The following is a 21,092-nucleotide window of genomic DNA, read 5'->3' on the forward strand; positions in this document are numbered from 1 at the left end:
CGGAGAGGTATCTCTGGGCCCTCTCGGTAATGCACATCATCAGAAGCCTTACAAGCAAAGTGACTAATGAGTTAGTTGTAGGATCATGCATTACAGAACGAGTAAAGAGACTTGCCGGTAATGAGATTGAACTAGGTATGAAGATACCGACGATCGAATCTCGGACAAGTAACATACCGATGAACAAAGGAAATAACGTATGTTGTCATAACGGTTCGACCGATAAAGATCTCCGTAGAATATGTGGGAGCCAATATGAGCATCCAGGTTCTGCTATTGGTTATTGACCGGGAAGTGTCCCGGTCATGTCTACATAGTTCTCGAACCCGTAGGGTCGCACGCTTAACGTTCATTGACGTTAGAGTAGTATTGGGATATTTGATGAGTGGTAACTAAATGTTGTTCGGAGTCCCGAATGAGATCCCGGACGTCGCGGCGAGTCTCGTAATGGTCGAGAGGTAAAGATTTATATATGGGAAGTCATATTTTGGGTTCCGGAAAAAGGTCCAGTTTTTTTCGGTATTGTACCGGGAAGCTTCCAGAAGGTTCCGGAGGATTCCGAAGGGGTCTGAAAGTCCGCAAGTGGGTTCACCACGACCCAAGGGCTAGCATGGGCTGCGGGGAGGTGCCCTGGCCTTATTGGGCCAGGCACACCAAGTCCTCAAAAGTCCATGTGGCTAGGGAAGGCAAAAAAAGGAAGGAGTCCTAGTAGGAATAGGATTGGACTTGGAGTCCAAGTCCTCCCCACCTTAGCTGCGCCCTAGGGCTTGGAGGGGCTATTTTCCATGCCCCTCCACCTATGTACATAGAGGAGGGGGCGCCCCAAGAGGACACACCAAGCCCTTGGCGTCCCTCTCTCTCCCGTTACTCCGTAGTTCCACCGCCTCATCCCGGCGACGCTTAGCGAAGCGCTGTCGGTGCTCCACCACCACCATCACCACCACGCCGTTGTGCTGGTTGTGATCCCATCTACTTATCCTCTCCCGCTTGCTGGATCAAGAAGGAGGAGTCGTCATCGAGCCGCACGTGTGCTAAACTCGGAGGTGTCGTCCGTTCGGCACTAGATCGATTGGATCGTGATCGGATCGCGAAGAGTACGTCTACATCAACTGCGTGATAAACGCTTCCGCTTTCAGTCTACAAGGGTACGTAGACACACTCTCCCCCTCCCGTTGCTATGCATCTCCTAGATAGATCTTGCGTGAGCATAGGATTTTTTTTGAAGTTGCATGCTACGTGCCCCAACAGGTGGTACCGTTCCTTTGATTTTTAATGCGTTCCTAGAGAAAGCTAAGTTGAAAGATGATGGTAGAAACTACACGGATTGGGTCCGTAACTTGATGATTATCCTCATCGCTGCACACAAGAATTATGTCCTTGATGCACTGCTAGGTGTACCCCCCAGCAACTGCATACATTGTGAATGCCTGGCAGTCGCGTGTTGATGACTACTCGATAGTTCAATGTGCCATGCTTTACGGCTTAGAATCGGGACTTCAAAGACGTTTTCAACATCATGGACCATATGAGATGTTCCAGGATTTGAAGTTAATATTTCAAGCAAATGCCCGAGTTGGGAGATATGAAGTCTCCAACAAGTTCTATAGCTGCGAGATGGAGGAGAACAGTTCTGTCAGTGAACGTATACTCAGAATGTCTGGATATCGTAATCACTTGACTCAACTGTGAGTTAATCTTCCAGATGATAGTGTTATTGACAGAATTCTCCAATCACTGCCACCAAGCTATAAAGGCTTCATGATGAACTATAATATGCAAGGGATGGAAAAGACTATTCGCGAGCTCTTCGCAATGCTCAGAGCTGCGGAGGTAGAAATCAAGAAGGAGCATCAAGTGTTGATGGTTAACAAGAACACTAGTTTCAAGAAAAAGGGCAAGGGAAAGAAGGGGAACTTCAAGAAGAATGGCAAACAAGTTGCCACTCCCGGGAAGAAGCCCAAAGTTGGACGCAAGCTTGAAACTGAGTGCTTTTACTGCAAAGGGACTGGTCACTGGAAGCAGAACTGCCCCAAGTATTTGACAGATAAGAAGGATGGCAAAGTGAACAAAGGTATATTTGATATACATGTTATTGATGTGTACCTTACTAATTCTCGTAGTAGTGTCTGGGTATTTGATACCGGTTTGGTTGCTCATATTTGTAACTCGAAACAGGGACTACGGATTAAATGAAGATTGGCTAAGGACAAGGTGACGATGCGCATCGGGAATGGTTCCAAGGTCGATGTGATCGACGTTGGCATGCTACCTCTACATCTACCTTCAGAATTAGTTTTAGACCTGAATAATTGTTATTTGGTGCCAGCGTTGAGCATGAACATTATATCTGGATTTTGTTTAGTGTGAGACGGTTATCCATTTAAATCAAAGAATAATGGTTATTCTATTTATATGAGTAATATCTTTTATGGTCATGCACCCTTGAAGAGTGGTCTATTTCTGTTGAATCTCGATCGTGGTGATACATATATTCATAATATTGATGCCAAAAGATGCAAAGTTGATAATGATAGTGCAACATATTTGTGGCACTACCATTTAGGTCATACTGGTGTAAAGCGCATGAAGAAACTCCATGCACATGGACTTTGGGAATCACTTGATTATGAATCATTTGATACTTGCGAACCATGCCTCATGGGCAAGATGACTAAAACTCCGTTCTCCGGAACAATGGAACGAGCCAATGGCTTATTGGAAATAATACATACCGATGTATGCGGTCTGATGAGTGTTGAAGCTCGTGGCGGGTATCGTTATTTTCTGACCTTCACAGATGATTTGAGCAGATATGGGTATATCTACTTAATGAAACACAAGTGTGAAACATTTGAAAAGTTCAAAGAATTTCAGAGTGAAGTGGAGAATCATCGTAATAAGAAAATAAAGTTTCTACGATCTGATCATGGAGGTGAATATTTGAGTTACGAGTTTGGCCTTCATTTAAAACAATGTGGAATAGTTTCACAACTCACGCCACCTGGAACACCACAACTTAATGGTGTGTCCGAACGTTGTAACCGTACTTTATTAGATATGGTGCGATCTATGATGTCTCTTACCGATCTACCACTATCGTTTTGGGGTTATGCATTAGAGACATCTGCATTCATGTTAAACAGGGCACCGTCAAAATCCGTTGAGACGACACCGTATGAACAATGGTTTGGCAATAAACCTAAGTTGTCTTTTCTTAAAGTTTGGGGGTGCGATGCTTATGTTAAAAGGCTTCAGCCTGATAAGTTCGAACCCAAATTGGAAAAGTGCATCTTCATAGGATACTCTAAGGAAACAATTGGGTACACCTTCTATCTTTCTCAGAGCTACCGTAATGAACTCTACCGCTATCTTTAAAGGCTCATGCAGTGGATTTCCACCCGTAGGTGCAAGTACTTCTCTACAATCATGTGGTTTTTATGGGATACAGCAACCACATCACCAAGTTGATCCCCTAAGGTCCAGCCCATATTTCTCAGTTTTGAGTTCAAATGGAAGATCACGAACCTGAACCCAGATTGCCATTACGCTAAGGTCAACCCCCGCCGGGTCTCCCTTGCCGTCGAACTTGGCGAAGATGATTCCATCGCGCTTATGGTGTCATGGCCGGGCCTTCAAAATGAGCCGCCGGTCCTCCCCGGTGGGGAAGTTGAGGATGAACCTTCCGTCACCACTGGCCACCTCTTGAACGGTGACCGTTCCTTGCAGCATCTATGCCGAAGTTGCCCGTAGTTCGTCGATGATGATTCACAGATTCACCCGGAAAGGGCGATAAGAGTTGCCCCACCACCAGGAAGCTGCTAATCGCCCTCCTCGCGGCCTCCATGTCGATGATTAGAGCCGAGCCATCGCCACGTGGACGCTTTGGCATGGAGTTCCCTTTACTATCAGGGGTCTTGAGAATGGCAGAAGCCATCCCACCTTGTGCTTTGCCGGCGACTACGTCCCTGCTGGCTGGGTCGACCCTCCCAACGAAACATCTCCCCTCTCAGAACCCTCCATCCTGCTCCTACCCCCTCCTGCCCTGTTCGCCATGGAATTCCCCCCGAATGCCAATACACAAATATTGTAGTAGTTTTCTCTGCTACAGGGCTAGATGGTGAACAAGAGTACCCCAACCAGGACTTTGATATAGGATCAGTTGTCCCGCTCCAGACTAAAAAGGGGAATACAAATTACATAGTAATTCGAGAGTAAATGGTCATGAATTTTCAGTTTCCAAAAGGAAATCACACTATTTTTTCCACTTCTCCTAATTTCATCGATTCTCACATCCCCTATACCTCTTTCCTTCCACTAATAGCAATAACACCTTTATTCTCTCCCCTTTCCCGTTCATCAGAATCTCCTTCCAGAACTCATCGAAACGACATTGTCAGCGCCCCTTCCCTTGACAGAAAGAGCCTCCCCCCTAATCACTTCCCTAAATCCCGCCCTACACATGGATTTCCTGCCGAATTTGATGCCTCCCGATCCCTCCCCCATCATATCAGAGGGGATCTCACCTGAAATCCCGCAAATCAGTTCCTTCTTGCGCCTCTTCATCCACTCCCAGACTCTCTCCTAATCCGCGGATTGCTTTAGCAGTTTCCTCGATCTTGTCTTGATCTCGCTCAACTTCTAGGCACTAATTTGCCCCTCCATCTTGCCCACCCCCGTGCTGGCTGCCCTCACCGCCGGAGGATCCATCAGACTCGCCCCTCGCATCTCACTCACTCTGTTTTTCCGTCACCGCTAGGCCGTGGGAGCTCCATTTTTTTCTTTTTGCAAAACCCTGGGCGGACGCACGTTGGCTTAAGTACTAAAGCACCTATCTTAATATAGAATAGAAGTGAGTTCACACTAAAAAAAGAAGAAGCACTATGATTTTTTAGCCCTGCTATCAATCACTTCGGTAAAGGTTTCAAAAAGTATGGTCTGAAATAGAGATTTGAGAGTCCCTTGTATGAGTACGTGCAGAACAATCGAGAAGCATTAACGTGTGCATGAGGGGCGCCTCCTGGCGCTAGCCACGTCGAAGATTTTACTGTGGCAGGTATCTACCCCCAGAAAACACCTTCCCCGTTAAATTGTTTCCTTATCTTCCCCACGTAGGCAACCCAACACGCGACCTTTCCTCTCGCTCTCGTTTCCTCTCCCATGTAACCCGCGTCTCCCCTGTCAAGCCGCCGCCTCCTCTCCCTTCCCTCACAGCACCTTCTCTCTCTCGTCATCCTCGCCTTCGACAGCCGCACGCGGAGGAGGTCACCGGCGCCCGCATCCTCGGGTCCCCGCCGCCGATTTGCCCCGCAGTTAGCCCCCACCCTTCTCCTCTTCTTCGTGCTCTCTTAGGCGCTAACCGGGGTGTGATGCAGGACCTCCCCTTCTTCCTTTGCTGCCGCTAGCGGCGATCCCCAAGTGCGACCGTCGATTGGCGGGCGAGGAAGAGGACCGCGCCCAAATCGCTTCCATCGTGATTCACGTCCACCTCCAACGACCTGCAGGACCCATGTGGCCATGTCCCACGATATGGCGACTCCCAGGGCGCTGCCGCAGGGACCGACGAGGAAATCGACCCGAGGTAAGCCCCCAAATCGTCTCTTCTCCATCTATGTCGAGGTATGGATTTTCTATCCACCTCACAAGGCAACCCTGCATTTTAACTGAGAGCTCCATATTTGAAATCAAGTAAAAATCTTTAGAGGTCCAGTGTTCCAACAACTGTATCATCCAATTTTCTGACTGGTACGAGGTAAAGATGGCAGATGGAGCAGCTGGAGAGGATAGAGTCCAAGATGTGTGCTCTGAGAAAAATGGATGGTTGATTTGTGGAATTTATGATAGATTTAATGAATGAGATGCAGCTGATTTTCTGGCAGTAACTCTATATGATAACATAGTATATGACCTGTACTTATTAGAGTGTTGTATCAAGCAACAAGATGGCCTATATAGCTCATCAGAGAACTCCCTTAATTAATGGGGTTAAAAGTTAATTCACATTAGCCATGGAAATTGCAGAGAATGAAGATTTAAAACTTTCTGAAAGTTTTCAAGCTGGTGTGCTGAATTGCCTCACTTCTGCTGTTGAGCAAGCTGAGAATGATTTCTTATGCATGGTTGAACAAGATATGGATGATAGATCAGATTTAGTTTCAGTTGGATCTTGTGTCCTGGTTGTGCTTCTTCAGGGAACAGATTTATGCATTCTAAATCTTGGGGATATATAGTAGGGTTGTGCTTGCTTCCATGCCATGAATACTCTATTGCTGCTGTTACACATTGCTGTGCTAATTGCATATTCCCGCAGGTGAATCTCTTATGGTTATTGTTTGTTTTTCATGCCCATTGGTATTCCAAGAGTATCTGTTATTATATTCAAATTCATGCTCAAATAGAAAATATCACGGCAATGGAATTCTCCTCCTGGGTGTTTTGTATGCGCCCGCATTGCAGGAAGACTTCTACCTCAACTTCGTGGATTGGTCTTTGCACAATGTCCTCTTGGTCGGATTGGGGAACTGCGTCTACCCGTGGAATGCAGCAACAAGGTGTGTGCAACCAATGTTATCCGATTTCTATTTTGAAACTCTAAGAGGGATCCTAAACAAAATTTTAACTCCACAAGGTCACCAAGCTCTGCGATTTGGGGGCGGACCACACTGTTTGTTCAGTGAGTTGGGCGCAGCATGGCACCCACCTATTTGTAGGGACTAACCAAGGCACCGTTCAGGTTTTCATCTTGCTCCCGTCTGAAATTGATCAAATGGCATGTTCAGGGTTCATCAAAGTTTAGGATGATACTTCAGTTTATTTTTACCCAAAGCTTCAACTCAAACAACAAATAGTACAGAGTACACGCTTGGTTGTGAGAATGTCACCCGGTTGATGCGATATGAAGTACATTGTAGAAGTAGAACAAGCAGGAATTTGATTCATCCACTTATATATGCAATATGAAGTATATATTGTAGAAGTAGAACAAGTAGAAATTTGATTCATCAACTTATATATGCAATATGAAGTATATATTGTAGAAGTAGAACAAGTGCTGCCATGTTCAATTTGTTATGACACAGAGGCTGAAATATATACCCGTCGCTATCCTTTGAAATAATGCCGACTTAGGAACTCCATACTGAAAAACATATTCGTCGCTATCCAGCTGAAGGTTATATAATGTTTTGAGTTCTAGCGCTTTAGATTCTGTGGTTCCAGCTTCTTTGTGTAAGATCTCCACTTCCTCATTGTCATCTGTTTCAGTTGCGGCAATCAATTCTGCTCTAGCAGCACAGGAGTCCAGCCATAGCCTTTTGTAACTTGCCATGGCTGACTCTTGTTCTCTGAGCGCAATAAGCCCTTCGCAATCCTGTATCTGGTCAGTGGTTGCTGCGATATCCTTTTCTATAACCTCTAGATCACTACCAGCTTTATCCAACGTCTTATATTAAGGTACGGAGGGACTAATTGCCAACATAGTTCAGGTTTTCCCTTACAGTATCTTTTCTATCAGAATTTGTGGTTTTAGTTCATATGTCATCTGTTAGAGCAAAAAACACGAGGTTATTCAGGTTGAGTCCCACTCAAATTGCTTGATTTTGGGTTCTAATTATGGGCATTGATAAATTCAAAACAGATAGCTTGCTTAGAGGAATCCCACATGGACGATGTAACACATGTATGCACATTCTATAGAGTTTTACATGTGCATGTGATTTTACAGTGGAAATTAGTGTTATCGCATACTTTTGTTTTGTTAACTTTTTTGCTGGCATTACTGTCTAAAATATTTAGATGTTGGTCTGGAGCACCACTCAGAGGCCTTGTTGTCGAGTGGGAGGATCAGAAGTAGTGGGAGGTGATGCCGAGTATTGTCGTATATTTTGCCTTTTTCATGTCATTTTTGTTTAGCAGATGATATATTGGTAATTGCTTGATGACTATTTGGATCACTGAAATGGCTAATTACTTCATGTATATGATTTATTTGTTGGTCTCATATAATCCCTTTCTCTGTTTCAGATTTCTTTGGGAGGGGGCCCTGGTGGATGTGTGCTATTTTGCGGATGTAGGCTGAGGTTGGGATACCTCACCGATCATGCCGTCCTTGTTATTCTTACTCCTCAGTTTCTAAGGTTCATGGTTCCCGTGTGTGTGTGTGTTGCAGGGGGGATTTGTATCTGCCATGGTTGGGGTGGAATAGATTGACTTGGTTTTCAGGATTTTGTGATCCGGTCAGCCGATCTGCTGCATAAAAAAATATTGGACCATTCTATACTCTTGGCTGCTTCTCCTTCAGAGTCTATGCAGGTCGACTCTTTTGTCCTCCGCGTTATATTACTTGTGTGCACGTTTTCCCCTGTTTCCGTTTCTGTTGAGAGGGAGTATGCCAAGTAAAAAATTGTCACATTATATTTCTTCTTCTATTTTAGCTATGAAGTAATGAACACATGTGTGTTGTGCCATGCCTACAAGAAAATAGTTTCAGTTAATTTCTCCCGTTTGTTCCTGTGCCTTTATGGCCAGCAGGCTAAACTCTTTTGACTGATAAGCTCTTCACTGCTAGGTACAGAGTTTATAGTTAACTGAAATCGGATAGCAAAGAACGCAGGTTCAGTTTTGACTTATGCTATGGTTTGCTGCAGTGTGGTATCCGAGCCAGCGTCAGGTGCGCCAAGCTCGCCGTCCACACGCCTCCTCTTCATCTGCATCCGCAGTGCCAAATCCCTCCCCATCCGAGCAGGTAGCACCCAGTTCACACCTTGGAACCGTTCGCTTCGCTTTTATTCTGTTCGTGTATCTGTCCTTTCATCTTTGCAGGTGGGTCAGGCCTCGGTTGCTATTGTTTGATTCTGTCGGTCAAAATTATGTCATAGGCACTTCTATTACTTTGGGTTAGTCCCTGTTTTAGGTGTTTTAGGATATATGGTAGAGGTTTAGGGATACCTCTTGCCAAGGTTATATTATTTTAGGTTTTGGCGACAGACAAAAATATACAATATTTAAATGAATCTCAGTTCATCACTGAAATAATTATGAATATCAATCCAGTAAAGGTATGATGTACTCATGACTTTTCTTCTTTATGTTTGCTGTTCAAGATACTTATGCCACGATGTAAAATATTTATCTAATAACTTCTCTATTGCCGTGTAGCTATATCTTAACTTCTTGACAATGCAGTAGATGAAGTTTGTAATGTCTTCTAACATCTTCTATGTACTAGATACTCACTAATTTAAATTGTGTGATAATACCCAAATGTCTGAAACATGGAGTATTCTGTTGTAAGCTGAATATTTGAAATTTCACATTCCTGTTTCTGGAAAAACCATGCTATACTGCTATCTAACACAATGCTCTGTTGATCAGTGTGTTAATAATTTCGTGTATTATACTCTGTTTACGAAAAACCATGCTAAAATCTAAAAAACATGCTATACTACTATCACATTTGTTGTATTGGGTGGTTACCAGTTATTGTTGTGCTGATTTATCGCTCTTTGTTGGACATGTTCGATTTGCACCAAACCAGTAGAGTAAACTCATTTCTGCGGCAGTGGAACGATTAATGTGCGTCTTCGGCACATATGCTGATGGCCACCGCAACGGCGGGCAGCACGCCGATCAACACTGAGTTGTTACCATAATCAAGGTGGGCGAGAAGAAGAGCTACACCGTGAGGGAAGCCGTTGGCATGAACGGATTCGGATAAGGCCGACTCGTCTGGTCTAGTGACACCACGTGGTAGCCTGACCCTGGTGATGTGGACCTGACTGTTGCTTTTGAACCAATATCATGTATGCCATCTCTCATGTAAGCTCTAAGACTGCTCCCTGCCGGTTGATACACACTTGTTAATATCTATGATGTCAGAGCTCTTGTTTATTGTTCCAGTTAGAAACTTGTGTAGTGTTGTACTTTCAGTCTCATGCAAAGTAGAAATAGGAAAGTGAAAGGGGCGAGTCTTACCTGGCACCGCCGAGATTCCTCTCAGGCGGTGCGCCATGGGCGCGCCCCAACCCCTAGTAAGAAGCGAAAGTGCGTTCATCTTTCTTTTTGCTAGTTGTTTTCTCATAATTGGCGTTGGCGCAAATAGGCACAAACCCCTCTCCCTTGGGCTCGGTTCATTAATTTTCTCCTTCTTTCTGGGTCGTAAATGTTTTCTTGCGCGTGCAGTTTCCGTTCAATGTTTTTTCACGAGTGCACTTTTTTAGAAGCGAACCGAGCTGGTTTTGTGAAGCTTTTAGAAGCTTCCAAATGGTCAGTTTTGGGAAGAATCTAGAAGCTTCTGGACGATTTTGGGAAGCTTCTGACCAATTTTCTTTTTTTCCTTTTTGGTTTTCTGTACGCCTTTTATTTGGTTTTCCTTTTATAAATGTGTGACCTTTTTTCGTGATCTTCTGCCCAAATTCATGACCTTTTCTCAAAAAAATGTTAACATTTTCGTTAAATTTATGAACTTTTTTCACTTTTGTGAACTTTTTTCCTTAGAATTATGTTTTTTTAAACGTGTGAACTTTTTTGTCACTTGCATGAATTTTTTGAACTCGTGAAATTTTTCAAGGTTGTGATCTTTTTTGAATCCCAACAAGTTTTTTTTTTGAACCCGTGAAATGTTTCGAGTTTGTGAACTTCTCTCAAATCCATGATTTTTTTGAGTCCCATGAACTTTTTCAAGTTCATGAACTTTTTTTTAAACCGTGTTTTTCTCCATTTTCATGAGCATTTTCTAAATGTCTGTTTTTTAAAGCACATTTTGCTTGAAAAGTCAACGATGGACCGGCCAACCATGACCAGCGAACCAGGAAAACCGGTGTGCCCCGACCGAATGCTCGTGGTTTTGCCATGTCTTAAATGGAATACGTGTGTTTCATCTCAAAAAGAAAAAAATAAAATAAATAAATAAAAAGAAGCTCTCCCGTTCTACTACGAACAAAGCAAAACAAAGATGTGCAGTAGGCTGCGGCAGTGTGTATATATGGGTCTGTCCACGCATCTAGTACTTCCTAAGGCCCAAGGACCAAGGCCCAGTCCGTCACCCAAGTCCCGCAGCAAACCCTAGCTGCAACACCCAAGTCCCGCATAGGTCTCTGCCACGACGCCGTTCTAAACCCTCCCCTCTCCCACTTCACCACTCTTCTCCCTCGCCAATAGAAGCCGCCGCCGCCGCCGCAGCAGCAACAGCAGGCGAGCGAGATGGTAAGATCCGGAAGCCTCCTTGGATCTAAATGCCGTTCATGACCAGCAGCTTCTTTTCTGATTGATTCGAGTCCATAGTCTTATCCATGTGCATTTTTGGATGGATTTTCAGGTGTTTGTGAAGAACCAGAAGACCAGGGCCTACTCCAAGCGCTTCCAAGTGAAGTTCAAGAGAAGGAGACGTAAGTTGAATCCCGTCCCTCGACCACTCTGGTACTTGGCTTAGTCGATAGTGTTACTGATGGGCTGCCTTTCGTTTGCGCTTGTTTGCAGAGGGGAAGACCGATTACAGGGCCAGGCTCAGGCTCACCAACCAAGACAAGAACAAGTACAATACACCCAAGTACCGGTTTGTTGTACGATTTGTATCCTTGAGTTGTTCATTGTCACGTTTTGCACTGGTTAATCGTCTATTCATCTCCATTGTGGTTATCTATGGCCATAGTTTTTATTACTAGTAGATGGATATTGTATCTCTTAACAATAGTACCTTAGACCAACAAAGATGTCACTGCCCAAATTGTGTACGCCACCATTGCTGGTGATATCGTGATGGCTGCTGCCTATTCTCATGAGCTTCCTCGATATGGTCTTGAAGTTGGCCTCACCAACTATGCTGCAGGTAGATTTTTCAACTCAATTAACGGGCAAACTGCATGTGTTTATCTCGATGCATGCATCACTATCTAGCCCACTTCAACTGATTAAATCCGTTATGTAGCTTACTGTACTGGTCTGCTTTTGGCCCGCCGTGTGCTCAAGTGCCGTGATTTGGATCAGGAATATGAGGGCAATGTTGAGGTATAATTCGCTTTGAAAGGTTTACTTTCATATGAACTTCCTCTGATGCTGTCTTTATTAAACACTTGTAATTCTGCTTACGAGTCCAGGCCACTGGGGAGGACTTCTCTGTTGAGCCGGCTGATGAGAGGAGGCCTTTCCGCGCGCTCTTGGATGTTGGCCTTATTAGGACCACTACTGGAAACCGTGTGTTTGGTGCCCTCAAGGTATGTGATCTTTTGTGATGTTATTGTATAACTGCAAGAAATTATGAATGGTTGGTTGCACTTAGTTTTGCCAGTACACAGGTTTTTGACTTGAATGTCCCAGGCATAAAATTTGTGTCGGGTTATTTAGAAAGACTTTTGTCACTTTTACACTCTGAGTTTATGTAGTTCATTTTATTTGGTCAGGTTTCTACCTGATCTACAACATAACTATATGCTATTTAACTTCGCGAAATGATAATTCTTGTGGCCTAGGGTTAACCTATACCCAGGTATAGTGTGACCCACTATATGTCCATATTATAATATTAGTAGTTTGTCCTCAGGATATTAACATGTGTTTTTAACGACCACTTGTTAATGACAAAAACCTTTTCGAACACTTCAATACGTGGTGCAACTCTGATTGCTGCGTAACAGTTGTGTGATTCTGATTGTTGCTGCAGGGAGCTTTGGATGGTGGTCTTGATATTCCGCACAGTGACAAGAGATTTGCTGGCTTCAAGAAGGACGAGAAGCAGCTGGACGCTGAGATTCACCGCAAATACATCTATGGAGGGCATGTTGCTGACTACATGAAGGTGAGTTGAATCCATTGCCCTCGTGGTATTATAATGCCATTTCTTCATTCCCTAGTGCTATTGTTGTTGTATACATGAATTCTTTCTGAAGATATCTTGCCTGATTAACCCATATAAAGTATCCTAAAGCCGTGTACTTTGTTATCATTTCTGAAGCAGCTTACTGAATCTCGTTTTAACTTCTGCCTTGCCCTTATTTCAGTCACTGGCTGACGAGGAACCTGAGAAGTACCAATCTCACTTCAGTGAGTACATCAAGAAGGGGATTGAGGCTGATAACATGGAATCACTGTACAAGAAGGTTCATGCTGCCATTCGTGCTGATCCTACCATGGCAAAGTCAACCAAGGAACCTCCAAAGACGCACAAGAGGTAGATATATCCTGCTGTTTATTAAAGCCAGACAACTGATTTCTGCACTTTGACTGGATTGCAAATTAACGTGACTGTTCGCTGCAGGTACAATCCCAAGAAGCTGACCTATGAGCAGAGGAAAGCCAATCTTGTAGAGCGGCTCAACGCCCTCAACTCATCTGCTGGTGCTGATGATGATGAGGACGACGATGAATGAGTGTAATCGACCCTAGGCCCCCTATAGTGCTGTCTTCATGCTTCCAAATGAACTTGCTCGGCATTAAACAGTAGTATCGCGAGAGAGACATATATGCACATTGTACCTGCCTCTTGGTTTTGAGTACCATGCTGGAGTTTTGGATTATCTTACATTATACAAGGTGCTGGGATTTTGACGTTGTTTCAGAGTTTGTTGATCTGGATCTCTGTTGGTTGCTGTTTATCAAGGTCTGTTTGCCGTGGATGTGATGTTCTGCTAAATGTTTTCTCTTTTCATTTATATGCGGTTGTTGGCTTATTTATGTTGAAACATGCCTCTCGTTTAAACTGTAGATGTCCGTCACTAGTTGACTATTGCACAGTTTTAGCTGCGGTTGGGATCATTGGGTGTAATCGCAGTTACAGCCTTACAGGCATACTTGCTGATCCCCCCCTGCGGTGATAGAACCAGATTCTCATTGCAGAATCTAGTCTAGCTGCCTTGAAACGGCATTAGTCCAGAGGGCTGATTTTTAGGGCTAAAGACCAAGGAGCAAAAGGCATGCAGGCGGACACGGCGTTATCTCACGTCCACAATATGAAAATTAAGCCTAGCATTATTATAAGTAACAAAGTTTAGTGTGTTTTTGTCCTATGGACTCCGTCCGCCTGCATCCCTATTGAGCAAAGGAACAAAACTTTGTATTGATAATATACAAAGTAATACTTCAGCAAGTTAAGTCAATGGAGAATATTCTATAAAAGGTACTTCAAAATGACCTCACAATCTATTTTTTGAGATGCAATCAAATTTTATATGAAAACTTTTTGAACCGAAGAGGCCTGTTCTCCAGGTCTATTTTGAGTTCTCTACTTTCTCTGCAGCAAAAGTGCGAATTAGAGTATTCCGATCCCTATTTCCATGAGAAGCTGATGTTTTTTAAAACTGGATGTGCGATTTCTGCCCCGCGACAGCTCCCAGTTCTCTTAAGACCTAGCGACGAACTGGCCGCCCGCTTCTCCCGGCTCCGTCCCCCCAGCCGACTCACCCCGCTTCCCCAAGGAAAGGAAAGAGGGCAGAGCCATGGCCATGGCGGCGCTGCGTGAGGCCTCCCGCCGCCTGGCCTTCACCTCCACGCGGGTCCTCGCCGGCGCCGCCACGCGCCCGCTGCTCCTCACGCACTCTCGCGGCATCACACACAAGCTCTTCATCGGAGGTTAAAGTCTTCACCCCTCCACTCCCGTTTCCTGACGCGCACCGCACATCCTCCCCTTACGTCTCATCTCCGGCCAGTCTCAGTTCAACCCGCTGTTCTCCGTCGACTCTCACGCGTGCAGTGGTTACAAGAAGCGTGTGAATGCGCCCGTGGCTCCGTGGACGCATGCATAGCAAGTGTTCGACGAAATGCTCGTGTAGGCGGCAGTTTCATGCTTTGTTCGACAAATTAAAATCGTGCTATTTGCCAGTGCTGCTGCTTGTGTTTTACCTGTGGTGGTCTTCAATAGATGCTTGGCCATACGTGGTTACTCATTTTGTTTTGCTATTAAGTGCCAACTAGTGCTCTCGGGAATAAGTTTAGGAGATGGAGCCCATCTTTTAGCAGACATTTTGTTTATCAAGTCAATATGGGTAACTGAATGTTCTGTATCTTCCTTTTTTACTCGTAAAATGCCTGCTCCAATATGCCAATAGTGAGTAGGACCTGCCATGTAGGGGGCTTACGCTCTTGTGGTTACTTGTGCTTTTATAACCAAAACTATGGAATACCTCTTGCTCCATTATAAATGCCACATGAGTGATCAGGTTACTTAGGTAAATTTGATTAATAGGAGGTTTACTATCTTTCCAAAAACGGGTAAATTTAACTTAAAGAGCTGAAGTAATTCAAACTAGCATTTGTTATACATTACTTAACTTAACTAAAAGAGCCGAAGTAAATTTAACTAAAAGGTCAAATTTACTATTGTAACTTCAAAATTTTCCTATCATTATGACTAGATTTTATTACAATATATAAGCTTTTGTTAGTTGCTTCTGATTTACAATGAACTATCATGGGTTAACACTTAACATACTAATTTCAGTTCATTTCATGTTCTTCTTGCAAGTACTCTGGGTTTTAGCACTAATATATTTCTCAGTTGATTGGTGTAAAAAATATTTTTCTCTCACTCCATCCAAGCTGAAAATTATTACTGGATCAAAGAACCTACATATTTGAGAATCGTTGGGCTCTGTTCAAGTTGGATACAGTTGTTATATGCAATTTAGGAACTGCCTCTCTGACACGGTCTTGGTTTTTTAATCGTTTTACAGGCTTGTCACAATTTGCAACGGAAGACAGCCTAGCAGAAGCTTTCACGCGTTATGGCCAAGTATTAGAAGGTTTATCCTCATCCCTTGCCAGAACAAACTTCCGCTGCTAGTTGTTTTGCTTGTTGTTGCGATCTAAGTTGCAACTTGTTATTATTCGAGCTCAGCAACCATTGTCACGGATAAGATGACCAGCCGATCAAAAGGATTCGGCTTTGTGAAATTTGCCTCCGAGGAAGAAGCCAATAAAGCACGGGAAGAGATGAACGGCAAGGCAAGTTTTTCTTTTCTTTACTTCTTTTGAAGAACTAGCAGGAGCTGTGCCTTTATCAATATAGTGCTGTCGCTAGTTCAGTATATTAGTAATCTGTATTTTTGCCGCTCCATTTGAAAAAAAAGAAGACCTGAGCAATGCAAGCTTGCAACAGGTACTGAATGGGCGAGTTATATATGTCGACATTGCAAAGGCCAAACAGGACCGTGCTGCAGACGTAGTTCCAATAGCAAGAGGCCCTCCTAAGCCAGTCGGCAACACCTGAAAATGCGTGTTGTGTTGATGATAATATAAATAAGGTAGATTGCGACGCTGTTAGAGAAAAGCCTGTGTGTAATTATGCTGAATTTTATGTTTTGCAAGAACATATATTTTTCTAATGTAATCGACGCGTAATATTGTGCTGAATTTTATGGTCTGCAAGAACAACACATCGAAGAGCATATCAGATAATGTTGCTGTTCTTTAACCTCGTCGACATCGACAGGTGTCTGATACAATCCTGTGCTAGAACAATGTTTTCCCCATGGCTCCCTGGAGCCAATGCTTTGCTGTTCCTACTTAGCAGGAGTACTTTAAATAAACTTCATTAATTGCTGTAGGTGGGGAACAGTAGATTTTGATCGTACTTGCGTACTGTGGCTGCCAATGTACTCAATGGTAGAAACTTTGCCCCCATACCTAAGGAGAACTGTGTCATTTGAATGTCACATTGCTTGATGGTACGAATTTGTGAACGCATTGGCAGATTTTTCTGTCTCTCCACTTCTCTGTCATTTTCACCTAAATTTATTAGGAGGAAAACTTTGTCACTAGAATGGATGTAACACTCTAGCTGCCAGGGAGAAGATGTAAATACACGTTAGTTCTTGCTTGATGCTGTCTTACTTGGAGCGCAGAAATACCATATAGGAATCTTACACAAAACAATTCATTTCCCGCATGATGCCTACTGTGCACCTACATCATGCATGAATGAACTCATTGCTGCCTGGATCCGCCCGTCGGTGGCAAAAAGGACCTGTCACCGGAGCACGACGGTGGCGAAGAAGGCCAGCACGGCGACGGCGCTGGCGGCGGAGCAGCACAGGTCAACGAGCACCTCTCTTCGCGCCTTGCTCTCCTTCCTCCCCTTCTTGTTCTTGACGAACACCTCGTACCTCGCCTTGGCCTCCTCCCGCTCTCTCTCGCCTCCCCTCCTCCGCCCCTCCATTGCCGCGGCGAGGAGCCGGAGGGCGCCCTCGCCGCTCACAGCGGCGCCGTCGGCGTTCTCCACGGCGAGGCTGACCTCGCTGACGTGTCCGGCCTCCTCGGAGCAGGCCACGGTGGTCTCGAAGTTGCACCCGCCCAGCACCACCGCGAATCGCACCAGCATCTCGCCGGTGTACCAGTGCCGGCCCAGGGCCACCGCCCGCCTGCTCGACACGTTCACCGCCCGGCCGCGGGCGGGGTCTACGACCACCCAGCTCAGCTCGAGCTCCGCCGGAGAGAACGCCGCTGCCACCGGCGCCGGTTTCTTGCAGTCCACGGCCTCGACGCGGAACGGCGAGCTGAGGAACCACGGCGACGACGCGGGCGTCTCCACCACGCGGGACAGCACGGGCGCGCCCCTGTAGTACACGTCCACCGCGGAGACGAGCCTCGTGGGGAGCCCGCCAGCGCCGAGCTCCCCAGCGTCCGGGCACGGGAAAGGGGACGCGTCGGCGAAGAGGCGGCGCGGCGGCACCGCGGAGAGGAGCCCGTGCTGGGCCGCGAGGGACGGCCACTCGGCGAGGCAGAGCGCGCGCCACGTGTCCGGGTCCGCGGCGAGCGCGCGGAGCCCGGCCGTCGCGCAGCTCGCGGCGGCCAGCGACCGGCCGTCCAGGCGGCGCAGCGCGCAGGCCAGCACGTCCGCGTGCAGGTCCTCGATCGTAGCCACCATGTCGTTTCGTTCGGCTCCTGGAGAAGTGGAGATCGACGATGGGAACTACTATGAGAGTGCCTCGCTTGGCTGTGCGTGGCGGGCTATATAGATGGCGAGGAAGCGCGCCCTGTTTCCGCGGAAACGACGGCCCGACCAGTATAATTTCGCGATGTACAGTACAGTGGCGCGGCAGTGCGCGGTGGCAGGCGCGCAGGCTGCACGCGTCGGCGCTCGTCCGGCTCAGGCCGTGCCGGCTGCACGCGTGGCACTTGGTCAATGGGGGTCCCCGTAACTGAGGGCGCAGCCTGCCTGCCATTCCTCTTTCACATCAGATCTCACGTCTCTCTTTCCGATCCAGTTGAGCTCCGAGATCGATTGTGCAGTGGTCTGTATCTCCGCATCCACTATTCAGAGACCCTGAGAAGCGGAGACCGGCAAATCTACAGTCTCGGGCCTGTGCACATGATAAATTAGCCGGCCCAACATTTTTCTCCACATGCTGGTGAGGGGCGGCCGGTTCATCATTCATGTAAACGCAGGCGACGTGCTCTCGTGTGGCGTCGCGTGGCGTACCATTCATCTCATGAACCTTACGACCGTACGTGCTGGGATGATAGGTAGTAGTAGCCGTCGGAGTTTCTTGAGATAGTCTGGTGCATGGGAAGGCTTTAATTCCGCGGACAGTGTGCCAGGGACTACTTAACTGCGTCAATGCACATCCATCGTTTCTCTTGAGAAGAGTCCATATGTCCATGTACTGTATCTTCCTCGGGCGATCGATCGGCGTCTGTGCCGCTGGCCAAGGGGCAGTTGGAGGAGATTAATGTCTTGCGTATCATAGGAGGCTCAAACCACGCGTATTTTTTTCTCTTCTTCTTCAGACCACTGAAACCACGTGCCTTTTCTTCTCGAGATACTATTGAGTCAGCTCGGAGATTTCATGTCAAAATGGGAGCGTTAACGCGGGAGTTTATGATTCCGTGTCTAAGCCACATGATGAGATTACCAGGACCTCTGCTCCTCAGCTTTCAACTTTCGAAACCGGAGTATGGCCGCAGTCCTTGTCAGGATTGACTAAGAGCGAATGACCGGAGACAAATAAATTAAGATGCGAGTTTGCTCTTTCTAAAGAATCTATCTATTTCGCTAACCAAATGCATGTCGTTCTCGCAATAAGATCAGTTTTGTCATAAGATTGACTAGGCAAATGATTAAGACCCGAGTGGCTTATATTATGGGTCTCTGTGACATCATTATCTAGGTCTTTCAGTCCTAATCTCTTTATGGCAAGCATGGCTGGCCATCATGGCATGTGAACCTTGCCACATCGAACTTGGGGGCGCTGGTTCTTCTAGAACCCCTCAATAGAGAATGGGTTGCACAAACTGGGTAAGTTCTTAGCAGCTAGAATGATCATGCACGAGAACTCATCTTACAAGTTTGGTTTTCATCCACGCGACAACAATTTCAGTACGGGTTTTGGTGCAATCTTCTGTGATACCTGCTTTTTTCTTTTACAAGTTGAAGAATATGTTTTGGTTAATCTCGATGTAATTGTATTCTGTACTGTACCTAGCTCTCAGAACGTGTAACGTCAGATTGAGTAACAAGTTAGTATTAACATCTTCATCCTTGCCCCCCAAAGCTAGAATCCGTCCGCAGCTCGTTACTTGCCTCCTCGGCTCCTCCCGATCGCTTGCTGATGTCGCAGAGCTTCAGCTTGTAGATGAGCAGCCCCTCAAATCCGTGACAGCTTCACCTTGCAAACTTCCCAAATAAATAAAGGAAACATGCATAACAGGTTAACTCAGTGGGAGATCTAATCAACTTATGTTCAAAACGTTCCTTGTTCCAAAGAGCCCAACATATTGCAGCTAAACCCACAATTTGAATGTTACTCTACAGTCTGCAGGTACTTTCCACCACTCACCGGGAATATTGGGTAGATTAAGCATTCAGGTTAATGTCTGCCCAAATAGCATTTCTTAGGGAATGTTCAGAAACAATCGGCTGATTACGGCCTTGTCTTCTCGCGATCACATCCATATGTTTATTTCTTTTTCCTCGGGCACCCTCGCATCCCTCCTCTTCCCTCTTGTATCTCCCTGCCGCCCATCACCAGCTCCCATAGCTCGCGGCCAGGATGTCACCGCTGCTGTAAGGGAGTAAGCACCAGATGCAACAAGAAAGGGGGTGGCAGTGTTGCAAGCACAACAACATCCATGTTGCAAATTGGCATTGCCATTGCAAGCGGCTTCCTGGGGCAACACCTAGCTGCAACCTAGACTCTGATGCCGCATCCATGTCCACTGTTCACCTCGCTTTGCTACATGCGAGACTACAAGGACGTTGATGGCACGTTGGCGGCGATGCTACGTTGCAACGGATGGCCAGTTACAGACACGCTGCCACGGCTTGCTAGCGATGCTGCGTTGCAACATGTGGTCTGTTGCTCGAGGACTTCATTATCTCTTTTTCCTCTATAAGGAGGTTTTCAACATTCTCAATGTACTCATCCTGTTCGACAAGTAACTTCAAGAGAATGCTAAAACGAGCAAGAGCCTCACCCGAAGAGTTTTGATAAAGGTCAACGAGGCATCCTCATCATCATTCACACGACCTTCACATTCATCCTCCATATCGTCGTTACATGAAGCATACAAAGTAGTAGAAGATTTGAGACTGAAATGGGGTGGGTTAGAGGAGGACTTTGCTAGTACCTCTTTAGCCATGAGGCACCGATAAGTGATGGGCTTATTCTCATTGGGGGTGTCGAAGAGGCTGGCGGTAGAGGGGGAGGAAGTGGATTGCACAATAATGGCAGTTGTACCCACATTATCCCCATCGCTGGTCTCCTCGTCGTCAAACCTGTACTCCTCATGAACAACTGTCTTGTCATCCTTGCTCTTGGTGAACTTGGAGAACTTCTTGAGAACGAGCTTCTCGATCTTGTCTTCTCTTCATTCATAGGGTCAATCCACAACATAGTGTTGTGGACTATCACAATTGCAGCATTTCTTACAAAGGACTTGTCCTTGAGATTCTTCCATTCGTTTGCATGGTGCACACATATTTCTTGATCAAGAGAGTTAAGTCTTCCTCAAAGTCAGTTATCGGGCAAGTACCGCCATCACATTCTTCTTTAGGACGTTCTTCTTCTTATCTTAGTGCATGCACAAGCACCTTCTAGGCCATCAAAGCGAGATTTGTGCTCTTGGTCCTGCGAGCAATTGCAATGGCTTGGTTTAACTTAACCTTCAAC

General features: G+C 45.8%; 3 protein-coding genes and 1 long non-coding RNA gene across 12 annotated transcripts; 3 read left to right on the plus strand and 1 right to left on the minus strand.

Moving 5' to 3' along the window:
• Positions 1 to 5,116: 5,116 nt before the first annotated feature.
• LOC119364230 lies at positions 5,117 to 9,893 on the plus strand. 9 transcript variants are annotated; one of them, XR_005174784.1, is made up of 7 exons: positions 5,117 to 5,309; positions 5,373 to 6,548; positions 6,626 to 6,730; positions 7,792 to 7,855; positions 8,020 to 8,075; positions 8,165 to 8,307; positions 8,643 to 9,893. It is a non-coding gene; the product is annotated as an uncharacterized LOC119364230 (long non-coding RNA). The 9 variants fall into 9 exon arrangements; XR_005174779.1 differs by having other exon boundaries at positions 6,626 to 8,075; positions 8,643 to 8,740; positions 9,533 to 9,893; XR_005174785.1 differs by having other exon boundaries at positions 6,626 to 8,075; positions 8,643 to 8,740; positions 9,536 to 9,893.
• Positions 9,894 to 11,049: 1,156 nt separating this feature from the next.
• LOC119364231 (60S ribosomal protein L5-1-like) lies at positions 11,050 to 13,604 on the plus strand. The gene is made up of 9 exons (XM_037629662.1): positions 11,050 to 11,199; positions 11,312 to 11,381; positions 11,473 to 11,564; positions 11,695 to 11,821; positions 11,921 to 12,000; positions 12,090 to 12,206; positions 12,653 to 12,787; positions 12,990 to 13,159; positions 13,247 to 13,604. The coding sequence occupies exons 1-9, from the start codon at positions 11,197 to 11,199 to the stop codon at positions 13,356 to 13,358; spliced, it is 906 nt and encodes a 301-aa protein (XP_037485559.1). The 5' UTR covers positions 11,050 to 11,196; the 3' UTR covers positions 13,359 to 13,604.
• Positions 13,605 to 14,302: 698 nt separating this feature from the next.
• LOC119364233 (small RNA-binding protein 11, chloroplastic-like) lies at positions 14,303 to 16,358 on the plus strand. The gene is made up of 4 exons (XM_037629664.1): positions 14,303 to 14,556; positions 15,657 to 15,725; positions 15,821 to 15,927; positions 16,082 to 16,358. The coding sequence occupies exons 1-4, from the start codon at positions 14,424 to 14,426 to the stop codon at positions 16,190 to 16,192; spliced, it is 420 nt and encodes a 139-aa protein (XP_037485561.1). The 5' UTR covers positions 14,303 to 14,423; the 3' UTR covers positions 16,193 to 16,358.
• Positions 16,359 to 16,360: 2 nt separating this feature from the next.
• On the minus strand, positions 16,361 to 17,852 carry LOC119364232 (probable F-box protein At2g36090). Its single transcript, XM_037629663.1, has one exon. The coding sequence runs from the start codon at positions 17,846 to 17,848 to the stop codon at positions 16,952 to 16,954; it is 897 nt and encodes a 298-aa protein (XP_037485560.1). The 5' UTR covers positions 17,849 to 17,852; the 3' UTR covers positions 16,361 to 16,951.
• Between the last annotated feature and the right edge of the window lie 3,240 nt (positions 17,853 to 21,092).

The sequence above is a fragment of the Triticum dicoccoides genome, chromosome 2B, assembly GCF_002162155.2.
Source record: "Triticum dicoccoides isolate Atlit2015 ecotype Zavitan chromosome 2B, WEW_v2.0, whole genome shotgun sequence".
Classification (NCBI taxonomy): Eukaryota; Viridiplantae; Streptophyta; class Magnoliopsida; order Poales; family Poaceae; genus Triticum; species Triticum dicoccoides.